At 39.3% G+C, this 18,060-nt stretch overlaps 1 protein-coding gene across 2 annotated transcripts in view; it reads right to left on the minus strand.

Annotated features, from left to right (window-relative positions):
• SH3YL1 (SH3 and SYLF domain containing 1) overlaps window positions 1–18,003 on the minus strand; it is a 53,771-nt gene extending 35,768 nt beyond the window's left edge. For both annotated transcript variants that reach the window (XM_040057711.1, XM_040057712.2), the window contains exons 1-4: window positions 17,919–18,003; window positions 3,618–3,728; window positions 2,509–2,622; window positions 1,940–2,004 (exon numbers count right to left, since the gene is read on the minus strand). In XM_040057711.1, the coding sequence (XP_039913645.1) occupies window positions 1,940–2,004; window positions 2,509–2,622; window positions 3,618–3,728; window position 17,919 (291 nt within the window). In that variant the 5' untranslated portion in view covers window positions 17,920–18,003. The remainder of the gene's footprint in view (window positions 1–1,939; window positions 2,005–2,508; window positions 2,623–3,617; window positions 3,729–17,918) is intronic.
• Between the last annotated feature and the right edge of the window lie 57 nt (window positions 18,004–18,060).

Below are 18,060 nucleotides of genomic sequence, written 5' to 3' on the forward strand. Positions count from 1 at the left end.
CTTACCCCAAATTCCAAACAGTGACAGCAGGGAATACAAGAGGAAATACCAGATTATTTGCAAAACAAGGCTGTCCTAGAAGTGTTACACACAGCATAAGAGAGGTCTTTGTTATTAGCCCCCTGGTAACCTCCACCCCATCCCCAACAAAAGATGGCTACAGGAACAGTTTGTGAATCATCCAGGGATGGAGGAAGAATGTCTTTCAGGATAATGCTTCCTCCTCTTAACCATTAAGAGGATGAATCCATTGTTAAAGATAAGCAAATCCTAAGGAAAGCATTTATATGAATTTTAAAATTTGTCTTTAATTTGAGGTACCAAGTCATCTGACTTTTGAAGCTTGTGATCTCCTTCTTGTTATTTAAAATCATTCATAAGTATCGCTATGACTATGTCAACTATCATCTCTCCTACAGGAATAAATTTCACCTAGTTTCCAAAATATCTAGGTTTACAAAGGACTAGAAGAATGCTGAAATGGGGCTCTGGGCTCCTGAGTCACCCAGGTATTTCTGAACACATATTTTCTAGAAGAAATAAAAAAGATTGTGTTATAATAATGTCAGCAAGGAAATAGCATTTTGTAAGCTGACTAAAATTTCAAATGAAGGGTTTAGTTCAAATAATCAGTATTACACAGTATTACTCAGAGAAAAACTCCTTTCACAAATAGCTTCTGTATTGAAATGATTTGACTCAGTATCAACAGGAAATGTCTATGTTATCTAAAATATCAGATGAGGATGATTAAAAGAAAATTTACGTAGATTAATCAAAACACATGAAGAGGCTTAAAAGGAAAGAAACAAACAAACCCCACAACAAAACAAATTCTGGGGCTCAAACTGAACACATTATAAGGCATTCAGATCCTGTAGTCATGAAATCCAATGAAAATCCTTTATAAAAAATAATGATTTTGTATTCACATCATCCTTTAAAAAGTGCATGCAATAATGCCTAAGATCACAGAGTGAACAATGAGGAGAGAATAAAATATTGATCTGTTGCTCAGTATGTGAGTGCTGGCTGACTGGCTGCCAGGACAGGGACAGCTGGCCATCTGTAGATGTACTGCGGCCTGGCATGGATCACCCAGATCAGCTAGACATGAATTCTGAAGAGTATAATGCCCATTGCAAGAGATCCTGCTGGTAGTGTATTGTTACTCTGATTTTCTTTGGGAACCAGCAGAACAGAAGCTAAACAAAGAGAAGGACCAGTCTGGAGGCTAGGGTGAGGAAGCAGAGGAAAGATGAAAACATACAAGTGTGAAGGAACTGTCAGGAAGAAGAAATGGAAAGCAGAGGAAGAGCACTGTCAGGGCTCAGCTCACCAGGGTTTCTCTGAATATGTTGGGAGTCCTTTACTTAAGCACTTCTGCTGGCAGGAACTGCTGGCTTCTTTTCTATAGTACTCCTTCAGAAGAGGCATCACCAGTTTTGGTGCTTTCAAACTGAAGGGTCATGTCAGTAGCCACAAATATAAGCGGGAAATGTGTGAAGTACAGTAACATTAAGTGGAGTCCATTTTACTTCAAATTCAGTTTTTTACACTGTTTCTTGACAGATGGAGTCCCTGTGCCCTTTAGTAAAGCATTTAACACAGTATTAAATATAGGATGCTTTTTCAATTAACTACAATTGTCTTATATGTGAACACTGACAGGAAGCTCTCTGTATGTGAAAAATTCAGTCTGCTAGAAGTGAGAAATCAAGAAAATTAGTGTCATGTCACTTCTTTTTATCTAAATGTCCTCTAACAATTTGACTGATGGAATCAAAACCCCTCTTTTGTTTGTCTTGCCTAAATGGCTTTCATAATATTTTTGTACATAAAAGTAGATTCTATCTCACTAACATTTAGATCTTTGTCAATGTATTTTAATTTCTTGCAAAAAAAGTTACCAACAAGTATTTCAAATGCAAAACCATACCTCAATTCCAATTTCAAATCCACCACCAAGACCAGCAATACCTATTGCAGAGGGAGCAGACCAGGCTGTTGTGTAAAACAAGATAAATTTACAGAATTTTACCATCTATTAAAAGAAATACTCGTTTTATTATTACAGTTTAAAAATGGTAACAAATTATCTATTTAAAACTATATTCAAAACCACTACAATAGAATTACAACTATAATGCTTCATGTTTCAGGAAAGGATTTAAGAAATACAAACCCTCATGATCTAAACAATTCCTTGTTACAAATTATTTATCATACACTTCTTCATAATCAGAAATAATCAATTTTTCTAATGAATTTTATACTATGTACATTTATATTTCATTGTTTTCCACAAAGATACTGAAAGCTTTTACATTTGGTCAAACAAAGGCACAAAGATTTAAAAACAGCATTCACACCAAACGTTGTCACCTGTCACCTGCTTCTCTGACTCATCACACATCTCCTGTTTTATGCTGTGAAAAGAATAATTATAATAAAAAAATTATCTCTTTCAATTCTCTCATGAAGAACAAAAGGAAAATATCCACTTACTTCCATTAGGAAGACGAGCTAATACAATTCCACTTCCACCTCGAGCAGTCACCAAAAATCCAGCTTTGATAACAGACAAAACTGCAAGGCCTTTGGCTTTAGCTATTACATGAGCTGAAACAACAAAATAATTTATTCAAGACCCTGTAAGAGAAGTTCTAAGAGAAGGGGAAAACAAATCTCAACATTTAACAAATACGAACACAAGAGTCAAATAATCAAAGCAAAAGCTGAAAAAGAACTGCAAAAAAAAGTTGAACTGATAATGACACCTCCACCACAAGAGAACCACAAACCTAGCTGCAGGTCACATTAGCCTGTGAAAATCTATACATTGTCACAACTGCTTCACCTGTCCTGATTAGCTTGCATAGAATTAGGTTGTTTAGTGCCACACATTTTGTGTGTGAGTACCCTTGGCAAGATAAACAGAAAACAGGCAGTGAATAGCTGATAACCATGTCTCCACAAATTTTTGAAGAGTCCAAATCTAAGTCAGAGCAACATAGAGCATCCTAACAAGCTTGTGTAATTAGACAGTGTTTGTGGTAAATACTGATGAACATAACAGTCAAGGATTCAAAACCACAACCAGCAACACCAGGTGGAGGAAGACACTAGGAGAAACACAGTAACAACTGCAAAAAACCAAAAAGACGACAGCAACAAATAAAACCAGTATCAAAAGGAAAATCACCCTGATTTCTTTGCTTCAACTTATTTTCATGTAGGTAATTCTAATCAATACAGATATTCAAGAGCTAGAGCTACTATTCCAGGTTCTCTCTTAAGAACATACATTTACAGAGGTGACCACAAGACAGTCCATCCATACCAGAGGGAAACCTTCCAATGCAGGTACCTTGTAGCAGTAAACATTTAAAAGATCTCTCCTAGTAAGTAACAACTGCCAAGAATACAGCAAACTGAAACCCTTTACTTCGTATTTTCAAAGTTTCTGAAATATTTTCAAAGAAGTTATGGCGCCCAATATTTTCATTCATCTCTAAGCTGTGGTCAGTGAAAACAGGGAATTGGTAAAGACAGCATGACTGCAACACAGGGAGTGCTGAAGGTTTTAGCTGAATCAAGGTGTTTTCTTTACTCACGTGGTATGATTTTATCTGGTCCATTTCTGGAAGTTATTTCTGTAAATTCTCGTAGTATTTTAGCTGCCTTTTTAGCTTCTGACTTAAGGTTGGAAGGTATAGGGTTGTTCACTGCAAAATGTGAAAGAAATAAATTATGGTCAGTTTAGGATATCTCATATGAAAAGGCCAGTATCATTTGTATGGGAAAAGTGGTTCTTTACAAATAAAGTGTAAATCAAACAAATACAGAACAAGCAAATATAATAAGCTATCTTCTGCATCAGATCCACATTTTGTTTCTGACAGTTGCAATTAAGACACCACTTAATAAAACATACAAGCCTGATTCTTTTATGCAATCTCTTTCTCTTGCAGGTGTTCAGAATCCACACTGGTAACAGCAAGGGTGTTTGAGACACATCCTTAGTTGTTCCTGTCACAATTTTTCACAGGTTTATTGCATATGAATTTTGCATAATGCCTTTTCAAATCCGTGGATACTCTGCCATCAGAATTCCTGCAGCAGCAGTTCACCTCCTACTTAAAGAAATACATGCTCTATTTTAAATTAATCTTCTAGTTACAGTAAATGTCTGCTAGCTCAAGTCTCACAAGTTCTGGTGAATACCTAATGCATTCAACTTATCTACTACCTTCATGCTTTTACAAATAGTCAAAGCCTGCAGCCTTCTCCACTCCTTCAGAAGTCTCAGCTTTCTTAGTCTCTTCTCAGGGTAGCTGCTTCATCACTGACCACTCTAATTGCTCTTCTCTATGCCACAATCAACTCTGCTGTCCTTCAAACAGCAGAGCAACTTCCAGCTGCTGACTCACAAACACTAAAAGTTTCACACTTCTTCAGGACACTTCTCTTTGAGAGCTAAACATGTGGCATGTTCAGAAAGTGAACAAAATTCTGTTTCAGACCAAGAAATTATTTTAGAGGTCTACTTCCTGCTGAAGGTCTTATCAATATTTTCTTTCCAATGTGATCTAACATAAGCCCCTCGTGTATTTCAACTGAGGAAAAAGCCCAGATTAGAGATAAATTATGTTTACTTTATAAAGCTGCCGAGTACAGTAGCAAACACACAAAATCTTAAAATCTACCCTCCAAACTGACAAAATCATAGTCTTCAGAAGTGTATTTATTCCATTTTGATCCACCAGATCTGCTGTCACCAGTCAACGACTAGACAGAATCAAGTATTATAAACTATTAGTATTCTGCAACATTATAAATACCATTTTATGTATGAATAGTAACGTTTCACCTGTAGGTTTGCAAAAAGAAGCCTTAGTGCAATTAAAGAGACAGAAGTTAGTCTTGATTAATACATCTACCAAAACCCCTCAGAGCTACTTAAATTACTCTTGTTTTCCTGTCTGGATATAACAACACTCACTATTTCCATGTTTACCAGAACCAAACCATTCAGCTAACACAGAAATATATTACCAGACCAAAGATGCATCTAGTCTCACATCACATCTCTGAAAAAAACTAGTGACAGCTTTTCCATAAAATTCTACTGTTTCTAAATTCACAAACTTATAAAAAGGACTGTGCATAAAGAAATGACATTCAGTCAAAAGTGGACTTATTTTTTCAACTGGCATTCCCTGAACATTCATCCATCTCTTCACTCTAGGCAACATTCCCACCCAAAACCATTTTGAAGTTACATCAATGAAGCTTAGAGAGCAATTCAGCTCAGACCAAGTGAAGCGCATAGCAGCAAATCAGCCAGGTTTCTGTCCAGGCTCCATTGACTAGAATATGATACACCCCCATTTTTCAAAGAGAAGAATACTCCTCTAGTATGTTGTCCAGGTAAGAAGGAAGATTCCAAGAACAAGAGAGAGTCTGAAAGCTGAATATCTGAATATCTATCCCCTGAGACAGCTTGCAGCAACATTTGGCTTTGGTGAAGATGCAGCAGGTAGAACCTTGGAAAGTTTGAAGTGACATCAGTCATCAGAAGGCTGTGCAGCAGTATCAGCCCCTCTGGGAACAAAAAGAAATGTGTAGAATGCAACAGACTCTAAACCACACTGCAGTTATCAGAGAAGAAATATGAATTCTATCTCCTAGGTAAAAATAATCCCTTCTCTTTTCAGAAAATTAAGATGATAGTAAAGTCCCTGAGTGTGGAAGGATAGGAGAAGGTGAAGCTCTAAGAGCTCAGGATATTCTGAAAAGCTCTTGGCATGTGAAATTTCTCTGTTATGGTACTAAAATTGCAGGAGTTTTGAACATGCTATTCTTCTGTGGCTGGAAGGCTTTCCCAGGCTGGAACCTGGCTACATGACAAGAGGAGAGGCCAGTGTAGCTCAAATAAAACATGAACCCACAATTGCTTTTGGTAGATTAACAAACTGGGGTGAAGCAAATGTCACCGTTACTTCTGTTGCTTGTACTTCACACTGCATTTTCAAGGTCAGAGGGCAAATATGACCAGCGGGTAGTAAGAGAAAAATAAGATTTCTGCTTTTGTATGGAGATAAATTGAGGCAGTCCAAAAAAGCATGTTGCAACCTCATTTTTCTCAAGAAGGCACAAAGCATAAACCTAGCATATTATAATTTGTAACTAATAATTATCATTGTAACACACAGTGCATGTCCATTTGCAAAATCAGGTGAACAATTCTATATGTAAGTTTTCACTTTGCAAGTCTAGAGGTCTCGAGTTTGGGAAGGGTCTACCCAAATTAAACATTTCATGGTACTTAATTTTTCTCCTGGTTCAGTAAGATTAAACTGTGGTAAAATGGACAGTTATGTGCCTGACCATGCAGATTTCTAGCAAAGAGATCAAGACAATGAAAATAAGACCTGCACACTGGAGATAAAAAAAAAAAAGAAAAAAACAAAACATTGTGGAGATGAAAACACTGGGGAGGTAAAAAAACATTACTGAACAAAAGCATTATCCAGCTTCTAGATTAGAGAAATAAAATAAACTTCTGTGCTCTTCACAAACTCTTCCTTGTTTACTCATGCATTTCTTCCTCCCCTTTGCTTCTCTTTGGCTAATCTCAGAATTTGGAGAAACATCTCCAATTATTCTTCCTACTACTAAAAAGTAAAAAAAAGAAAGAAAAAAAAAAGCAGCTTGTATTTCATACATATTAGAAGAGAAAACCCTTAGGTAAATCCATTGAGAAAGTAGGTGTTTTCAGACTTGAAAGTCTGCAAACAGGAAGAATAGAATGGGGAAAAAATACAAAATCACATTACAGTTTTTGTAAGCTTTTTCAGATTTCAGATTCAGAATTGCTTCAGAAAGATTTGATGGTTATCAGAAAATCCTGTGTGCATGCCACTGTGCACATAGGAGGTACTGTAATTGAATACAACTTAGAGCTGAACTTCAGGAGACAGGAAAAGTAATACTATTACTACCTCACTGTTCCTTCAGCTCTCAATACATAACTGGCTGCTCTGAGCAACCTGCTCTAGGCATGGGTGTCACTGCCTATTGCAAGAGGGGTTGGATTACAATGTCCTTTTTCCTTCCAGCCCAAACCATTCTATGACTTTCCTGCACTATGATTCCAAAAACTGTATTTTAAAATACAAACTTTGCACAGAAAAATAGCATTAGTTAAGCAAATTTAGAATTGGATAGTTTCACTCTAACCTTTCTAAAAAGGTTAGTGGTGGTGGGTTTTTTTTGTTTGGTTGGTTTTTTTCTTTGGTGCCACATAGTGTGGGGTACCTTTGTCACCAGGGGGTGGAGAAACTGGAGAGACATTCATCTAGCTGTACACTACAACAGCAAGCACAGGAAAGCTTAACTTCCCATCCTCAAACCAACATCAGAACTTCACTTCTGCACTGTAACACTTGTTTCCTGCATCATTATTTCTTCTGCATTCCTTAGGTAGTTACAGGAATTCACTCCTCCATTATTCCTTGCTTTCTCCCTTCCTGCCACAGACTAAAGTAATGGAGGATTCTTTTTCTGGACTAAGATACAGCAGATGGATTTGACAACAGCATCCTGCCAGTTACTTTGCATGTGGCTAGACTTGCGCACTTTCAGAAGCTAAGAAATGGGTGATATTTCTAAAGCACAACAGAAGTACAGAGAGGGGAAAAGAGAAGAAAAAAATGAAAGAGGTTGAACATGCTACCAACCAAAGAGCTCAAAGCTACACATTTAGAGAAGGGCTGCAGGTAAGATCGTAATTTAGACAGTAGCAGGTATGAAAATTAAAGTGACATTAATTAGCCAGCAAACATGGCACAGAGATGTTTTATCAACAGGCAGGGTGAATAAGCCACCCGATTAAACACTTTCATGCTGCAAACCAACACAGTTACTCAAACTGGTAACCATATGATTCTTTCCCTAGTGGCTCACTTTGAGTCCCTTTATTTACTTCCATAGCGTTGTGTAGATACTAAGGAACTGGTGAGATGCCTACAGGAGACTTGAGGAACTGATGACTGGTTTAAAAAAAAAAAAAACCCAAACAAATCCACACCTTTGATTATGACCTCAATTATGTATAATAGGATGCCTGATAAGGCCTGGCTGGACTCCCATTTTGGTGAATGCTAGAACCATGGCAGAAGAAATATAGGATTTTTATTAATGAGGAAAGAGGGAAGCTTGGCTCTCCCTTTTGGGCTATGCCACACTCAGGAATTTGTTGACAGAGTTCAGGATTATATAAGGACAGAGTCAACCATCAACACTAAAAAGGCAAAGTTTAATGGTTTGCTATATAGTGTATATATGATACAGCTGAAGCCTGACTCTTACAATTTAATTTTAGATCAATCAATTTCATAAAACTTTGTCCAAAGGCAAAGCAAATTGGTTTCTTAGCAAAAGAACCAAAATCCTAGTAAATTACAAATAGCACAAATATGTCAGACAATTCAAAACTTTTCACTTTTAAAAAGAGGACATGGAGGTTTGCACTATGAAATGATGACATCTGTCCCAAAATGCCATAGAAATAAAATAAATAATATAGTGAAGTCAGAGAAGTAAATTCTTGCTTCTATTTATTTTAATCACTCCATAAACACACCAAACTGTAACTGGGATTTCTGTGACCGCAAAAATTATTTCAACTTCTGTTCATCTTTCAAATTATCCTCTTCTCCCTCAAGCATGCCTTAGGATTTGGATTGCAAAATTAGTTCCTTAGAAGCTCATTTAATATTGCAAGTCTATTGAAAAAATCATATAGACGTATCTGCTTTTTAACAAAAATACTATATGAAATATTTAGACATAAGCAGAATTTCCATGTTCAGTTTACCCCATCAATAACATATGTAATAACCCTGTAGCACTGTCCTCCCTATTAGCTTTTAAGTATGCATATCTAATTGTCTGTTTTGTATTCAAGCACTGCTCAGGAAAGAGGTAACCAGGAGCAATAAGATAATAACATCTATCAGGAGGATACACTGACTGATGGATTTGGAATGCCGTGACCAGTGAATGCTCAGCTGGGAGCAAGCTTCATTTGCACTCCTGCTTGTTGTTGAAAGGAGAAGATATTGAGCATATGTGAGTCAGCAACACAATCCCCATGGGAGAATATCACACCAAAATTGATTAACTGCTTAATTTGTAAGCTGATGAGGCAAGTGCGTCAGCCTCTAATTTACATTCTGAATACCAGTAATAATTTGCTGGCTGAACATTTGGTGAAATTATCTGAGCAAGGTGCATTAAAGAATAAATAAAGCCTTTTTACTTAAAAGCTATAACTAATTCTGATACAATCAAAATTATGCTGAATATGAACAGATTAAATAAAGCCTAGTAGCATTACAAGAACCCAAACATCAAAAGTAGTAGTTTCAAAGAATGGATGACAAAGGGGAGACAAACTCTTGCATGCAGATTTCACACGTATGTTGCCCATGTATGTTTGAGCTTTCAAGTATTTGGTGAAAAGTGGTTTTGTGGGGTTTTTTGGCTACAAAAAGAAGAAAAAGCAATGACAAATACCTCTATGAGCCCCATAGAGTAATTCAGTCCTTGCTTTCAATCCAGTAAAAAGTTCAGAAACAGCACATGTTGGAGTCCAGGGCGTTCCTTTGGCTGCCCTGGAGGGTCAGAGACCTGGACAGGGGGGTCTGGGACCCTGGCACAGAGCCCAGAGGGACATTGGCTTTGATCCCAGTCCATGGGAAAGGCTTCCTGCACTGCGGGAAGGATAGCAAGCCACAAGAGTGTGAAAGATAGTAGTTTAGCTTATCACAGGGTGAAAAAACAGTAGGTTTGGGTTTTTAGTATGGAAGTGAATGGGAGCAAGATGGAGGATTTGGGTCGTTGTCTCCTGCTTCTTCTTTCTTCTTCCCTCACTCCATTTTCTGCAGTGGCAGTGGCACAAAGTAGTTTAAAGAGATTGGGTCAAAGTAGAGATGACCTGTTTAGTATAAGTGATAGGTATTGGCAAATAATGACAAATAAAGAACACGTAACAAATTAGTATAAAAGAGAGCGACAGCCCAGTGCAGGAGGAGTCGCCAGATGCCCGAGCAGCTGCACAGACCTTAGTTGGGCACTGAGAAAATTGTAAGATAAGAAACAATAAACAAAGCATGCAACCTTGAAAAATCAGAACTTGAAGACTCTGTCTCTTTGTTGCGCCTGGCTCAAGGTTTCGCAGAAGGCAGAAAGACTCTAAAACCACCTGAATCTTGGAACAAAACCCAAGAAGCACAAGAATAGATTAAAGCATAGCTGATTTGCAAATACTCATGGTTACATCAGGAACATCAATGCTAAAAGGCTTATATGAACAGAGAACATTCAAAATTATGAACATTCATAAACATGAAAACTCAAATATTCAAGAAAAGTTAAAGAACAACATTCTAGTGGGAAGGAGAAACCTGAAAAACAAGACTGTGCAGCACTGGAAAAGGGCCTAAACAAGAAATTTTAATTTGGCACTACAATTAAAGACATTAATGCAATTTTGGTTTCACAAATGTGTAACAACATGATACTGTGGTAGCCAGCTCCAGCCTTGGGATTCACCTGGCACTTGGAATTGCTTGAACAGCATGCCAGATGTGCATCGTAAGGATTTTGCCCAGCCCAAGAAAAAGTGATGCAATACAGAGATGTGGATGACAAGCAGCAGCCTATGCTAAACATGCCTCCGTGAATCTCTCTCCATTTATGATTTCCAACACTTGAAACCAATGATTGAAAGCAAAGAATCCAGAATTAACAAAATTTCAAGAAAAGATCTGTGGAGTTCAAGGAAATAGTAGAATAAGTTGAAAAGGAACCTACAGGGAAAGGATGTTAAAAAATAAAGCCAATAACAAACCTCTTTAGTTGAAATCCAGCAGACTACTATTGTCAGAGCCCGAGCTCCTAAGTCCTGGTTGGGAACCAACAGCAACATGCAAATACTGTTCCCTCCAGATTCCAAGGACCATGAACAAGGAGAGGCTCAGAATGTACACTTAGAACATCCTGCTTATGGTATAGGCAAGATGTTTACTAAAACAGTAGCAGGGAATGAGAAAACATTACTGACATGCTGGTTAGCTAGGTTGTGCAATTCTGACATAGGCCCCTTGAGAACAGCAAGGGAGACAGGAAACAACAGATAATGAATGCATCAGTGTAAGGCAATGGAAGCAGAGCTGAAAAGTAGAAAATAGGGTCTCTGTACAGTGGAGTTTTGCACTATGCTCATGTATTTCTACCATGATCTTTATCACTTAGATTCTTAAAGTTTCACCAGCTTCTATGCTTCACTGTTCATCAAAACTGGTGTGAGAAATCAGTGATCTGTCAGTGACGGTACAAGTTATGGCAGGGGACAAGTACTATAGCAAGCACTTAGACGGCCTTGCAGACTATCAGCTGAGCCACACTGGAAGACTCTAATGTGTGTTTTCACAACCCTAATGGTTTTTATACTGTGAATTAATGTAACTATACTTTCCTCCTTCCCCACCCTGGATTAAAAGTTGTTTACTGAATGGCATTGCATTAAGCTGATGCTGGTAGTGGTGAGAGAGTCAGAACAGACCAGAAAGGTCTGCAGAACCTGCAACTGACAGTATACAGAAATCAAGGAGTTGGAAGTATTTTTAAGTTTACGTAAGACAGATGGAAATATATTCTGTCCAAACAATCCAGTGAGAAGAAGTAAAAAAGTGATAAAAATAAGGCTGAAAAAGAAAAAAAGAAAACAGCCCACTCTTATCCATGTTAAAACCAGCCTGTTTTTCCTTGTTTTATCTGCAATAATCTGCTAAAGTTATCTGTCGATGACAGCCTGTGCCCAGGAAGAGCCTCAGAAGCATACTGAAGTTACAACTAAATTCACCCTTCAAGAACTCAAATATGCAAAAGGAATGACACGTAATGGAAGATAGCACCCTCTCAAAAAGGAAAACAGCCTGACAATTCTATTTTTCAAAAGAAGAATCCCACAGACATTATTATCAATGTAGAAAGACGAGATATTGACAGTATTTTGAAGAATTTTTTTAATGGAGAACATTATAATAAGAAACGATAATAGAATTTGTGAAACCTGTATTTCCATGATTACATGTATTTATACATTTAAATCACAGCAATTTGTGTGGAGGGAGGAATAATAAATGCCATTAATACTTCCGAAAACCTTTATGCAAAACTTGCATTACATCTGTATGGTTATTGCAAGACAGCTAAGAGGTCAGACAATGAGAAGTAACACAGGCATTCGGACTTTGGCATGCAAATATACAGTATGAAATCAACCCAAAATACAAGGAATCACAAGTCTTTAGTGAAAAAAGAACCATTTCAAACACAGGAGGCCTTTCATTGACAGAAATGAAGTAATGGAGATAGATGAGCAGATTTCTTCCTGAGTTATGGAAATTAAAATACTTCTAAAGATAACTCAGAGGGAGCCAGAATTATCAGAGGCACGTAAATGTGGTAATGCTAAACCTGGAGAGGCAAGCTGCCTTGGAGAGGCAAGCTGCCTCACCCCAACCTGCATGTGCACTATGTCTACCATTAGCTGGTACTCTAAGATGAGTAACTCTACACAGTCTTTAATAGAGAATCATTGTTTCTGTTGGAAGGGACCTGAAAGATCATTCAGTTCCAGCCCACTGTAATGGGCAGGGACACCTTTTCCTTAACCAGACTGCTCAAAGTCCCACCCAATGTGGCCATGATCAGTTCCACAAACAAGGCATCCACAGCTCCTCTCGGCAACCTGTTCCAGTGCCTCACCACCCTCACAGTAAAGAATGTATTCCTAACATCTAATTGAAATCTCCTCTCTTTTAGTTTAAAAATGCTACCCCTTATTCTATCACTGTCTATAAAAAATCACCTTTAGGCATCACCTCTCTCTCTGGAATTGTCTCTTCTCTACACCAAACAAACTCAGCCTGTCTCCATAGGAGAGGTGCTTCATCCTTTTGATCATCTTTGTTGTCCTCCTCTGAATTTGCTCCAATAGGTCCACATTTGTCTTGCGCTAAGAACTCCAGAACTGGATACAGTACTTCAGGTGGGGTCTCATGAGAGCAGAGTAGAGGGGCAGAATCCCATCCCTTGCCATGCTGCCCATGCTGCCTTGGATGCTGTCCAGGGTGTAGCTGGGTTTTCTGGGCTGCAGGAGCACATTGCCACATTGCCAACCCATGTCCAGCTTTTGTCTGCCAGAACCTCCAAGTCCTTCTCAGCAGTGCTGCTCTCAATTAGTTCCTCTCCCAGTCTGTACCTGTACCTGGAATTGCCTTGCCCCAGCTGCAGCAGCATCTTGTACTCAGACTCGTTGAACTTCATGAAGCTCTCACAGTACCACTTCTCAAGCTTGTCCAGGTCCCTCTCGATAGCATCCCTTCCTTCTGTTGTATCGATGGCACTGCTCAGCTTCATGTCATCAGCAAAGCTGCTGAGGATAGGGACTGAATGTAGGTTTAAAGTTTTCTGCTCTGACATTTTTAAAGGAGTAAGTAAACTTCATGGTCAAGTTTTTAGGGTGTTGTCCCCTAAGCAAAGGTATTTTGTAAACTCGGGCTTACAGAGATAGAAATTGAGATGTAAGCTGATGACCTTCTGGAAAGCAAAGCAAAGCAAAACATATTTGAAATGCCATAATTATATAAAATAACACATCCAAAATAAGCTTAGGTTCTGCACAGGCTATCTGATATAAATTAAATGGTATGAAATGTGATAAAAGTAATAATGCTTGTTAGCTGTATCAGTGTGACTATTGTCATGTACAGCATGACAAAAGCATAAAAGATTTTGGTCAGCTCTAGTGTTTACAAGCTGCCTTTTCAATTTTGCAACCAATTATGTATGCACTATACCATGGGAGCTCAATATTTTTCACATGAAATACTCATTTTGTTAAGGCTAAAATAATCCTATAACATGCAAAAACCCCATGCCACATTTTATTGTGGCATAATTTTTATACATTTTCTCCACAGAGAGGAAAGAACTAATTCAAACACAAAGTTGATCACTTTGTAATTTTATGTGGTATCAGACCTCAGTCCCACATTGAATTAACTATTTCCTTGAGAAAAGTCAAGGAAAAAAAAAGCCCTGTTACACAGAGTCCCTTGTGTTATCAAAAGCATTTGACGAGTTGGATTCCCAGCAGTTTTTGTACTGAAGTCAGCTTGGAGAAAATTCTAATTAGGGATGCAGAATTTCCTCTCATCTCCTTTTCTGATGAAAGCTGGAATACAGGAGGGTAAAATGATAGTGACAAAGCTGAGCAACGTACTTTAAAGAAAAATGTGTTCCCCTTGTAGATGCGAGACATTTAAACTAGGTGATGCTCCTTATTTCTAAGGAACTGTAGCATGTCAAGACAGTTGATACCTGCCTGAGGCACAGAGGATTTGTTCCAAAATCCGTTCTGCTGCACAGGAGTCAGAGTAGTGGTTATCTGTAGCTAAAAGTGTTCAAAAATTCTTATAACTTTTAGCAATTGCAAGAATACTAAAATCCCAACTCCACAGTTCTACAACCAAGTTGTAGCCTTTGCATAGAAGAAAGGATAAACGCAAGTGGCAGGAGGAAGAAAACACTCCATTTGTGCAAAAAGAATCATAAAATATAGTTTTCAAGAATAAAGAGAGTGATGTGCTCTAAAACATGCACAAAAGGCAGAGTTGTGCTGGGGCTTGTCTGAGACTCACATGTGAACTCTAGCAAGAATTTGCACTACAAGAATTGCAGTCTTTGGCTTGAAACATGCCACCACACCTATAGACCCTACACCCATGCCCCAGGATGTTGTCCACTTGAAACCCTTTTAGCAAGTCTTTCATATACACTTATTATAATATGTTGGATGCATAAACAATTGGCACCAAAGGGGTCCTAGCCTCTAACTAAGATAAGTAGCATGACTGAAGCTAAGTCAGAGCTACAAGTACAGTTCTACCTGTCTCGTGTCATCTTAATACAGGACAGGAGTTGGTATGATATATGAAATTTAGACAGGAGGGTAAGGGGAAAATCCCAAAGGGAATCCTAATTTTGATTCGCTGTATTTTAATCGTGAAGAATAAACTTCAAGGCAACCCAAGCAGATTAACATTATTACCCTTTGCACATGAAAGCTTTAACTAAAACAAGGCTGTTTTTATACAAAAATCCTAAACAAACATCTTGTTTATCTTCTCACCAAGGCTAGAAGTACAGAGAGAATAAAAACGTAAGACAAAACCCATAACTCATAGAAACCCAGATATACACGATACAAGAGCCCTCTATGCTACTATGAAATAATACTAACTACCTAAACAAAATACTCTGCTTATTTCCCAATGAAAATACTTAACACTTTTGTCAAGAAAGCTGTCACCGTCATTCTGATTCTCTCATTTCTACACTTCACAGATGTCCCAATTCACTATGTGCGTGAATGAAATCTAAGAAGTCACCAATTCCCACAGCTACTTAATTCCTACAATTAATCACACAAGAAACATTTCTTCAAGCTAAAAGGAATAAACATTTAAAAAGTGAAGGTGCTTGATATTTATTAATTAAGAATTAGAAAATCCCTAGTTCTGCCTAAGTTCTTAAATTATCTTGTTCACAAGAGTGTTTCTTCTCCAATAAGTCATGCAGGTTTATCCCTCATAACAGCCCTGCATTACAAGCTCTTTTACAATAATCCAATTGAAACATGATTTTAAAGAGTTAAGATTTTAGCTAAGAGTTAGAAGCAATTTGTATTGATTAAGATAAGTTAGATTAGTAAATGGTAGGTTAATGATTATTAGATGCCTAAGCTAGAGCTAATTGTTATATTATGAGCTTGGAGACCACTGACCCAATTTGAGACCACCGACCCAAATCAAGAGAAGAACTGTGCACGCATGAAGGACTGATAGCCTTATTTTAATAGAGCAGGGATGGGAGGTGCTGGGGTTATGCATATGTATTGTATGTAAGATCTTGGAAAATAAATAGAGAGCAAAGAGCCTTGTTCGGGGCGGCCACGCCTTATGGAGATGACTCCCGTGCTGCCTGCTGGTGAATAAACATACCACTTTCCAACTTTAACTAGTTAGAGGGTCTTTGTCCATGACTATATCGGTTTTCAACGACTCACAATAACTGTTTCAAAAGCCCCAAAATATGGAGAGCTTATTGCATCAGAAAGAGTAATTCTTAATGGTGAGAAACCATGACACAATGCAAAGGACAACAGTGAATTGTCACAGTCCATTCCAAAGGTATGAAGTTGCCATTAGCTGAAGAAGACAAAAAATGTGTCTCTCTTCTACTGCTGAGGGCTGAAAATGACAGAATCATTTAGGCTAGAAAACACCTCTGAGATCATCAAGTCCAACCTTTGATCAAACTCCACTTTGTCAACTAGACCACAGCACTAAGGGTCATGTCCAGTTGTTCCTCGAACACCTTCAGGGATGATGACTCCACCACCTCCTTGGGCATGCTGTTCCAATGCTTCACAATCCCTTCAACTAAGAATGCGGGGTAACACTTAAGATAAGGATCCTCCCCAGTCCCCTCCCAAAGACAGGGAAACTTGAAAGAGTTTGTCTCAAAATTACAGCTAGGCGTGTGCCTACACGTGACATAGATGGCTACAAACACCAGGTTTTGTAGGAACTCCAGGATGGCCTTTCAAAGCACTCACTTCTATATAGACCCTCACCTTCCCAACATACAAACACAAGAACAGGAGTATGGGGGGGGGGTGGGGGGGGCGCGGAATCTGCTTCCAATGTCCACAAAGCAGGGGACTTCACATGACAGAGAGCAGGAGCAAAGGCACTCTGTACTGCTCAGTTATATAATATGGCAGAGCCACACGTGAGAATGCCACAACTCACTCATCCCGCCCTCCTTCGCCAAGGCCACCTCTGACAAGGGGGCAGAGCCCTGGCCCCTGCCTGGTTCCACCACCTCACACTCCCGACACCTCTGAGCTGGCCTGACAACATCAGGATGCTGCAGGCACGGGGGACAGAAACCACGTTGCTGATTACCAATCACTTCCACTGCAAACTCAAATAACTAGATCATTTTAAAAATGTGGTTGTACGACTGTATTTACAAAAGAAGCGGTGTATGCAGGACAGCATTTTGAAGTACATAAAAGGAAATGTGCAGTTTGTTCCATTCCACATCAAATATTATATAAGCTCTCAGGTTTCATTTGCAAGTCACATATCTGGCACAAAATTAAGAAGCTAGCATTTTTTATTTAACCTCCAAAGTGTGGCATTTTGACCAGAAGACCAGCCAAGCAAGTCCTTAAAAAGTAGCAGAGGAATCCAGTCCCGGCCACACCCTGCCGTGGTGGGGCTGTGTCTGCCGGTGTTACAAAACCCAGCCAGGTACAGAGATCTAGCGCACAAGATAGCCCAGCAGAAAAAAATAAATACATACAAAAGAAAAGAAAGTTGCATATATATATATATATATATATAGCAATACACAGCAAGTATATATAACCTATACTATACATAGATATAAAATACAAGTAAATAAAACAAACCAAAAATCAGACACTGGAGCTGCCCTGGAAAGCGAAGCGCCCGTGTGCTCAATTTCACCAGCAGCCTAGCGAGGCCAAACCCGCATTCGACACTTCTTAAATTTTTACGTGGAGGACGCAGCACATCCTGCGACCCCGGGCGAGAACGTGCCAGCGCAGCCCTGCCCGCGGTGTACGAGCGCATTCGCTCCGCCCGCGGGGGTGCGGGGGCGGCTCCGTGCCCGCCGCGGCTGCCCCGCTGGGGAGCCCACCTGGTCCCGCGGGACCCTCACTCCTGCCCCCGCGGGATACTCACTCCTGCCCGGGCCGGGGTGCCCCCGCTCCCCCTCGCTTCCTCTCCTGCCGCCGCTGCCGCCGCAGCCTCACTGGGCGGCGCCGGGGCGGCCCCGCCGAGCCGCGCACCTGCCGCAGGTGAGGCGGGCGGGGCCGGGGAGATT

Source organism: Hirundo rustica, chromosome 3 (genome assembly GCF_015227805.2).
Source record: "Hirundo rustica isolate bHirRus1 chromosome 3, bHirRus1.pri.v3, whole genome shotgun sequence".
Taxonomy (NCBI): Eukaryota; Metazoa; Chordata; class Aves; order Passeriformes; family Hirundinidae; genus Hirundo; species Hirundo rustica.